Source organism: Orbicella faveolata, unplaced genomic scaffold (genome assembly GCF_042242905.1).
Source record: "Orbicella faveolata isolate gen_17 unplaced genomic scaffold, um_ofav_v1 contig_46, whole genome shotgun sequence".
Classification (NCBI taxonomy): Eukaryota; Metazoa; Cnidaria; class Anthozoa; order Scleractinia; family Merulinidae; genus Orbicella; species Orbicella faveolata.
Genome location: NW_028301576.1, coordinates 27,895,181 through 27,904,637, shown reverse-complemented (window position 1 = coordinate 27,904,637; position 9,457 = coordinate 27,895,181). Strand labels below are relative to the sequence as shown.

Sequence of the window (9,457 nt, the reverse complement as noted above, 5' to 3'; positions counted from 1 at the left end):
TATCATTCATAATGCCCAGTCCTTCGTTACCCATGGTGCCTTCCCAGCATTTGCATCTCCTAGCACGATCAGTAGGTCGTGGAGTGGCGTGGCATCGATCTCCTTTTGGAGCAACTCATAGAATGTATCCTTGTCCTCATCGCTAGCATCATTCGTGGGGCTGTAGATCTGAATTACTGTCACCTTCGCATACTTGGAGAAAAACCGTACGCTGATGATCCTGTCTGTGATGGGGTTCCATTTCATCATGCACTTCCTCGTCTCCTCGTTCATTGCCAGGGCGACACCACTGTGGTGTGTCCTTCATCACGTCCAGAGTAGATGATTGTCTCTCCCGTGGTTGTCTTCACTTCTCCGAAACCTGTCCACCTTACCTCGCTGAGTCCGAGAATGCTCAGTTTGTACCTTCTCATTTCTTTCATGACTGTTGCTGTCTTTCCTGAACGGTACTGAAGAGAAACGACCGACATACTAAGAATACCCGATAAGGTCTTATCTATGAGCCCTTGTCCGGTAAGGAACAGATAAGACTGATATACTGAGGATAGCTGGCAAGGACCAATCCATGGGTCTCTGCCCAGCACCTAAGAATTACGACTGATATAAGAACAGGTTATAAGTTCCAATCTTTTGCAGGGGCATGGTGTGAGATTTTGAACGTGTACGCCGAAGGCGTGCCATTCAAGGAGCTTATAGGGGGGGAGGGGGCATGCTCCCTCTGAAAAAAATTGAAATCTGGGGTCTTGGACACGCCATTTCCTACAATTTCCGAGTGACATTTCCAAAAAAAGAAATGCGAGGGAAAATGCCGTAATGTTAGTTGTTTATTTCCACCATCTCTAGAGTTTTCGGCAGGCTACAACACAAACAGGTGGTAAAACAACCGTATAAACAGAGGGTTTACAAGCAAAGGGCAAGATGTCTACCCTTCATACGGGCAAACTCTGTTCTAATATCATCATTGTCAATGTCCTTGTGTTTGTGAATGTGCAGAATTGCTAAAGAGCTTAATCTCCCGTCTGTCATGGTGTTCGTAAAGGGGTTTTCAAACTCTTCAGTGCAAGTTGACACAGGATACGTCAACATGAACGTTATGACAGCAACATATACTCCAGGATAGAATTCAAGGTTGGCAAGATCAAGGGTGTCAACCAAAGTCATTTGGTTCACATTTGGATCTATTCCACTCTTCTTTTGCCTCCATCGTGTGATCTCGGCTTCGAAGTCGCCCTCAGAGATCTGCATGTCACTGCTGTAGTCGCTGTAGAGGTCATCAATGGCTTTTAAGAAAAGATACTGGAGAGACTTACACACACACAGCTATTCCAAATTTAAAAATCGGTCCGATTTTTATGGTAACTTTAAAAAATGTTTTCAGGGAATAGGAGAAATATTTTTTCAGATTTCAGCTGTACGCACGGGCGTAAGTGCGTATATGGACACTACGCCCGCACTAAGAAACTCTGTTCATCTGTGCAATAAATCGCGTAACTTCCTTTTTCCTTTATTTCGCGTTAACTTAAGTCGCATTGATTTCAAATACCTAATATGACACGAGCGTTTATCTCCTATAATAATCTATCCCCCCCCAAAACCAATATTAATTATTCAGTTCACGTAGTGGCATAAATAAAAATGCGGACACTTCCCCGATATCTCACCGACCTACGTGGTGTCGCAACCCACCAATTTCGCAAAGCTTGAGTGAGGAATGCCCTAGGATCAGTTGCATGGGAGGACTTGCACCGAGACCCAAACCCTCTAGACGCTGCCGCGTATTGATGCAAACCTTGGAACCCTCCTAAGAGGCCTCTCACCGATCTTGTACTGAACATGTGTCACAAAGTCTATTTATTTGCAACGCCTAGTGGTTTTCCATCATTGTGGTTATCACTGGCAGTCCGAAAGCAACTGCGCATGCTTTGTGCTTGCCTTCAAGGAAATTTATGTTCAGTTACCTTTTCCAGTCGGGCTGTTAATTTATCTCTACCGAAATCATGTAAACTCGTTCGTTTCTTCAAAAAAGTTTAAAATGGAAAACTTTATAGCACTCAAAGTTATTCATGATCATTCACAGATCAAGGCCCTGTGAATCGCTAGACTGATGGAGCGTTTCCTCCAGTCCAAGGGATTAATCAGACCTTTTACTCTGTGCATCGTGCTGAAAGTTCCGTTCGCATCCTAAATACGAAGACAGGAATCTGGCCTTAGCATTATCACGTATGAGAAAAGGTCTCTGAGAAGTCACTTTGTCTCGAAGAAACGCTACGGGACACTAGCTTTGAACACAAATTTTCATCACAAGTAACTGTCAATTTCTTTTATTAAGTTTTTGTTTTAAAAGTTTTTTTACCCACGAAAATTAAGATAACTGAAAGTTGTTTTCTTGACACTTGTGCAGTCTTTACAAATTTCCTGGAACACCTACAAGCATTTATGGTTACACGTGTGCAGACTACAACGAGTATCAGTCGAAGAAAAGTCAAAGTATTGTACGTTAAGGCATTATTGCGGAAAGTCGATACGTTGGAAAATCGATATTGGTCTTTTATATATCACTTTGACGTCTAAGTGGTTGACAAATTTGCGTAGTCTGATTCCTTTTTGAACAGTTGTCATTTCTACATTCGGGTATCCACGGTTCACGACTAGAAAAACGACTAAAACTTTTCGCGGTAATCGGTAAAGAAAAAGTCTACGGAGCACTTTGGTGTGAGTTATCATTCGGATCCTCTCCCTTCCGATTGTTTTGTTTACATTTCTACGTTGGGGTTGAACTTTTTCGTCTTTCAGCAGCAAGCAAGTCCTGTAGTTTGTAATTTCAGCCTTTTCCAGTTAATACTTAATAACTGATAAGAACTGTTGATAAACCATTTTATTCAATGATACTTCAACTGTTGCTTCTGCGGGTAAGAAATCCTCGGCTCGAGACATACATAGGTCATAATTTCAATGGATGGTGAACCTGAATGAAGTCTTGATAAAGGCATCATACACATTTGTATCAGCGGTTTCAGTGAATTCAGATACCACATTGCGGCACAATGGGATAATTCACACACAAGTAATTCACACCCAAGTGTGAAATACAATAGCCTTTTACAATTACCTCCTCCTGACTCTTCGCGGCCAACTTATAGCAGTTGTTTCCAATATATATATTTTTTATTTTGGTAAATATTCACTGTGAAATTGTCACAGACTATTCTACAATGAATAGATCAATGCGGGACCAACAAGAGCAGCTCACTTGCTTCAGACCGCCGCAATTACCCAGGCGTGAGTGAAATCTTGTCAATGAGTGTTGTTTAGTGACACATCCATTATAAGTAAAACCATTGTCCTGGAAAAGACTGGAATCCATCAGATTAACTGTCACCAGTAACTTATTTCATCATTCTGTTGATGCTGCGCGTGGAGTACGACATTCATTCAATCATGGTGGAGCAAGTTGTGGCCGGATCCTGGTTTTTTAAAACCAATGATGACGGAGTTTTCGTGAAAGTTAATGACCAACGGGTTAAAAACCGCCTGGGAAACTTAATGGAAGAGGTCATAGAAGTGAAAGAGGCAAACGCGAGAAATAATCAAAACATTGTGGTAGGCTATTGTTTGCTTGTCATAGGTACTGATTATCTAGCAGAAGCACAATTTAAATGCAAAGGAATTCTTAACAGTTTTCTTTTGGTTTCCGAAAGGCAAAAGACTCAATCCATTCATCCTTTTTATCAAATGATTAGTTGTGCGAAGGTTTGAAGAACGTTTGACGTACCCTGGGCGCCAAACGGTTTGCTCTTCTGAGCGCAAAAATGGCAACGGCGAACGAACAAAAATCGCCAGTCTGTGCCTGCTTATAGATTGCGCTTCGCCACTCACAGTTTCGAACAGTTGTGAAACGCTTAAAATTCCCACTTCGTGGCGAACAGTACGAATAAAGAAAAAAACCCCTCTGATGTCCAGGGTCTGATCGATGCCCTCCAACAACTAACAATTCTTCTTCAATATGACAGATTACATTTAAGGATATGGTGTCCCCGAGTGGTAAATTTGATCTCCAATTAAATATAACGAAGTTCAATGCTGACAAAAACGACTTTTGTCGGAAGTTCTCTGGCGTGTCTACAGCCAAAGATTTCGTTGGGAAGTTCAAATCAACCCGCAGCACAATCGTTATAATAATAGACTTGTATAGCGCTAGAACTAGACAAACATACTCAAAAGCGCTTTACATTAAGTTAAAATAAATGAATAAATGGAAATCACTAAACTTTAAAACTATTACAACAACTATGCTAAACTTTAAAACTATTTCCCCAAGTCAAAAGCTTTCTTAAAAAGAAATGTTTTCAGTTGCTTTTTGAAAATGGCGAGGCTGCTACTTGTTCTTATAGTTAATGGCAGCGAGTTCCATAAAACAGGTGCAGCATGAGCAAAGGCCCGATCCCCAAGTGTAGAGCAGTTGACTTTTGGAACAACCAGAAGAGATTTTGCAGACGAACGAAGAGTGTAATTAGTAGCTGGTTTCAGGGATAAAAGATCATTTATGGCATCGGCGAGTGGAACCCCGGACGGCGTTACGGTGAGCGAGGAAACACCACACATGTCTGGGGACGAAGAAGAGATAGCTGTCGAAGCCACTGGCCAGAAAACCCCAGCCAAGAAGAAAAAGGGAGGCAGAAAGAGAAAGCAACCTACCCAAATGCCAGAAGGAGTGGAATTTCCATCCCCTGAAAAAGCCCCAAAGGCAAACTCCTTGGATGAAGAAATTGAGGCACATTACATAGGTATGTTGAGGTGATTCTATAGTATGTATAGTAAAAAGAAGCTGATCAGTCCGGCGTTGAACGCGATATGCAAGCATTAACTAATTCGTAGTTCGCTGTATGTCGGAAATAATGACCTCGAGTTTTCATTAGTAAGGGGATACACGTCTTAAAAGTTTGTTATAGTTCAATGACTTGGAATCACACTTACAGTAAAAGGCTGTTTTGACTATGCCGACAAACAAACTACGCGGACAACGGCCGTCACTAAAAGAGTTATACAATGTACCTCGGTGCTAAGTAGAATTGAATAGAAGACAACAGAGGGCAAAATAAATGTAAAGAAATTTGGGTTTAGCCCCGGGGTTTTAGCCAAAAGAGCTCCTAATACACGTACCGATTTTATTTCGGCTTAGTCAATCGAAGGAAACCGAACACATTGTTTGCTTAGAGAATCGCACGAAATCGATTACATTCTACCATTCGATTACATTAGGAAATAAATTTCGCTTGAAGAAAGCCATATGTAATGTGGTCTTAAATACGAAAAACACATGTTCCACTAAAGTAACTCGAGCCTAAAAAAACTTGTCATTGATTTTCGATACCAATTTTACAAAAAAATTAAGAATTTGGGGATCAAAAGTTCGATTGAGATTTCTTTAGTTTGTTCTCAGTTCTTTAGTTAGCTCTCAGTTCTTTAGTTCTCATTAGTTACAGTTAAGGTCACTGTAGACCTTGAAGGGCTGACTTTGTCCAAGATATTTTTCGCGTCAAATTCAAGACTACTACTTTATCTGATTTTTTAACATTATTTTAAAAACTTATAATGCGAAGGAATTATCTTCAAAAACGCGAATTTAAAACAAGTCAACGATCCGTAAACTGTTATAGGCCAATTGGAATAATTATGTCTACCACTGATTTGTTGAGCAGAAACAATTTTCGTGGCAATCTCATCAGGGACTTGTAATTCGCTTCTTTTGTTTATCTCTTGCGTCTTGCAATTTCGCACAGAGAGATGTTCGCTTTTGTTGATTCTATGCGTCTCTTAAACGATTTTGTACGGTCCTCGCGTTCACAAATTAGAACGGAAGCGCAAATCACAAACGAATCGTCGTCACAGCTCTCTTCTGGCGCACAATGTCATTGCTGCTGGATTACCGGCGAATTAAATCGCTGATATCTGACTTGACAGCCTCTTCAAACACTCTGCACCCTCGTCAACTATCACGCAATAGAAATCTCAAGCTCAAAATGTTATTGTCTAATAGCAATACAATTTTAAAGAAATCAGCGCGAATATTTTCTTTCGGCTAGTTTTTAAAGGTTTTTGTGCCCCTCGAATAGCTAGACTCTGATACGTTAATAATGTTTTTGATTGATCGATCGATTGATTGATTGATTAATTCGCGCACTAATTGTAACAGGCACATGGCTATATGTTTTGCCGGATACACCGTTTTAATAACCCAATTTTAAATCCACATCTTAGGTTTATTTAACTTAAAAGTGGCCTCATTGAGGGAATGCCGGTCGAAATGGCTTGACAGAAAAATAGATGAGGCCAGGGTGGAAGAGATATCAAAGAGCATCGAGAGCAGTCCTGCCTCAATGCACAACGCTCAACCCTGGTTGGCCATCGCTGACATTACAAGGGAGGATGTTCAAAAAGACAAAAATCTGGTTAAGGGTGCTAACCTGGAGTTGATTGGAGGTCTGCATCGTCGTGCAGCCTACAAGAAGGTATACCCCAACACAGTTTTAAAACAAGTATAGAATTAGTACTGTTAGACAAATTGCAGCAAGGTGGATTATCTGTAAACCTCTATTGAAACTTAAAAGGTTGAACTTGAAAATTCTTTCTTTGTACTGCTGAGTAAACATACTTAAAAGTCTCAAGAACAAGGGAAAAAACCATCACAACGGAGACAGGACAATGATACAATCGATTTCACGTAAGAAATATTAATTGATTATGTCCTCCAACCAACTTCATCAATTTTTAACCATAATCTCCTTTTACTAATTTCAGTTGTCAATGGCAAGTGAGAAGAACGAAAAGTTGCTCCAGAAAGTTTGGGTCAGCATATACGACTCTGGGTTATCTGACGAGCAAGTTTGCAGGCTCGCCGCCAAGCATAACACAGACAACCAGGGGAGTAGGCAGACCAAATGGGTTGAGCGCGTAGTGGCTTGCCGACAATGGCTTTATCAAATGAATAAGAAAGACTACGAGAAGGATGACACCCCCGCAAGTTCAACAGCTTGGAAGAAATCCTGTCAGACTATGTACACCCCATCTGATAAGGTAGGTGAAAATATAAATGATCGGTTTCGTTATTTTTATTTAACAGAAATTAACAAACGTCTTCTTTCACTGATAACAGGATGTGAACTCGTGGGAGCCAACATTACAGGCAGCGTTATTGCATAGAGAAACTTTCAATCTTCTTCTGGAGGTCTCCAAACAATTTGACAAAGGAACACTTAAGGGGATGAAGCCAGAGAAGCCATCTAGGAGGAAAAAGAATCCTCAGATAACCCAAAACCAGGCAAGTCTTTTCATTAGTTGGTGCACGACCCCTAGTATTTGTATGCATGTATTCATACTTACACTCTGTATTGTGTGCTTCACAATGATCCCACTCATCTCATAATAATTATTAGGTAATATTGATTTGAAACAGATGCGATTAAATTCATCATGTTGAAAGAATTTTACTCAACATGTCAATTAAAATGTGGCTTTGAAATATAGCACTGCTGATGTAACTGAGAATGTGACACAGGATGCAACCTGCAGAGAATCACAAAATGCAAACAGGATATTCAGTTTAAAATGGATTATTTTTTCATACTGGAAAATATACCACAATGCACTTACATGTCTCTCCATCGACTACGGTGCGATGGAAAAGCTTGGATGAAGAGGGGAAGGGACATCAGATGCGTCGAGCTGAATGTAGCAAAAACCTGTAAATGCCCTGTCTGCACTTAGATAACGACGCTGCTATTCATACCATGGGCTTTTTCTCATTTACTCAGAACTTCTGTAAACTGACCTACTGCTATGTCCTAATTGTATCATGGTAAACATATTATGCACATGCCACATATCTACACCTGTGGGGCTGAGAACAAGAACGATAACGGATCTAACTCACACTTAACATTTCTAACTAAGAACAACTAAGATGTCCTAATATCCTGCTAACTAACAAAATCTATGACTTGTTTGAATGGGAAATAACATAAACTGGCCAAAAATCAAAATTCTAATATGCATGTATTACGTTACAAATTTTATTCACCTAATACAAGCTCTTCTATTAAAATCATGATATGACCAAAAATGTTCAGATCATATTTGCTTGTTCGCCTCAATGATCCAAACAAGAGTGACATTTTCAAAAAGGTAAGAATTTTCTTACAAACTAGACTAAGGAAGACATCTCTTGAAGATGACAAATTCCAAGGTTAGCTGGAAATGAGTGAACGACATTTGTTCCATACCATCTTTAAACCACGGAGACTCCCTTAATTAAAAGATAAATGATGTAGGGGGAAAGGAAATTACTAAATGATACTATCATGTGTTAGTTTGCCCGGTTGAATGACATAAGAATTTCATGTCGAAAAAAATGATAAACAGGGATGTATGGCACACGCCTTTAATTGTAAATTTTAGTGCTGTGATACGGCTTATTTTTGTTTTCAAAATTACTTTTCCTTTCAAATGAGAAGATTTTCCTGTCTGCCGTGTTGTTGCCAGTGACTGGGACATTGCCAGTAGTTCTCCCCTGGCTGACTGCGTCATTGGGAATGAGAATACTTGCTCTCTCTTTGTTCCAGGTATGAGAACAATCCTAAAACACAAAGAAATTCAACCTTTCCATAAGCACTGAACAACGGTGGCAATGCGACATTCCATATTCTGATATAATTGATCCAGTAATAGGATAATAACGTATTTTGATACTGGCCAGTTTTTTTATTATGTGTGAGTAATAACAAACTGGAGTTGATCTTAATCTATTTTATCTGCAATAAGGCCGAAAAAAGGCTTGGACAAAACTTTGAATGTTCATTTCAATTATGAATTTGAGGTCAGACTTTAGCAGGTGGACTTTCTTTCTTACCTAACCTCGACTGTTACCGGAATAATGGCAGAAGTGAGTTGCACATACAGACTAAGCTTCTGTTCCTTAAACACAGGCAGGCCTCGCCACCTATCTCCATTTTGGCACCGGTAGTCTCTGCTTGCCACTGTTTTCTTGATATTTGGCAAGTCGTGATCCACCTTCCAACGAAAGGAGTGGACGCATGCTTCATGCAGCTCTAATGAGGACTTTCTTCCCTGTAAACAGATGTAATAGGTGCGAACTATGAAATTTTGTTATTCCTGTTTTGTACTTTGAAGTTCATAAGTTGTTAATACCATCTCATTCCCACCTTTTTGGTTCAAACTAGCTTCTTACTACATTGAAGGGGACAAGTGAAAATGAAGCATTTCAAACCTTAAAATGTATGATTCCTCTCAATTGTTGTACCTCCCCTGCCTGTAGTACTGTGTGAGAAGAAGCAGCTATTACAACATGCTCTTTTGAACTTTGTAAGCAGATTATAGCTGTACAACCAGCAACGGGACACTTTACAGCCTTTTCTGGGCATTCTGAAAGATGGAGAGTCAT

General features: G+C 40.0%; 2 protein-coding genes across 2 annotated transcripts; one reads left to right on the top strand and one right to left on the bottom strand.

Moving 5' to 3' along the window:
• Positions 1–6,152: 6,152 nt before the first annotated feature.
• On the top strand, positions 6,153–7,200 carry LOC149099393 (uncharacterized). Its single transcript, XM_089276819.1, has 2 exons — positions 6,153–6,509; positions 6,799–7,200. Exons 1-2 carry the CDS (start codon positions 6,378–6,380, stop codon positions 7,198–7,200), a joined length of 534 nt encoding a protein of 177 aa, XP_089132945.1. The 5' UTR covers positions 6,153–6,377.
• Positions 7,201–8,490: 1,290 nt separating this feature from the next.
• On the bottom strand, positions 8,491–9,457 carry LOC110044131 (uncharacterized). Its single transcript, XM_089276818.1, has 2 exons — positions 9,284–9,457; positions 8,491–9,123 (listed from the first exon to the last, which is right to left on the bottom strand). Exons 1-2 carry the CDS (start codon positions 9,455–9,457, stop codon positions 8,902–8,904), a joined length of 396 nt encoding a protein of 131 aa, XP_089132944.1. The 3' UTR covers positions 8,491–8,901.

Bases quoted from the DNA above. Each gene is read 5' to 3' on its own strand.
- LOC149099393 (XM_089276819.1), top strand. From the start codon at position 6,378: ATGCACAACGCTCAACCCTGGTTGGCCATCGCTGACATTACAAGGGAG. The intron at 6,510-6,798 runs GTATACCCCAAC...TACTAATTTCAG, and splicing joins GTCGTGCAGCCTACAAGAAG to TTGTCAATGGCAAGTGAGAA.
- LOC110044131 (XM_089276818.1), bottom strand. From the start codon at position 9,457: ATGACTCTCCATCTTTCAGAATGCCCAGAAAAGGCTGTAAAGTGTCCC. The intron at 9,124-9,283 runs GTTTGAAATGCT...ATCTGTTTACAG, and splicing joins GAGGAATCATACATTTTAAG to GGAAGAAAGTCCTCATTAGA.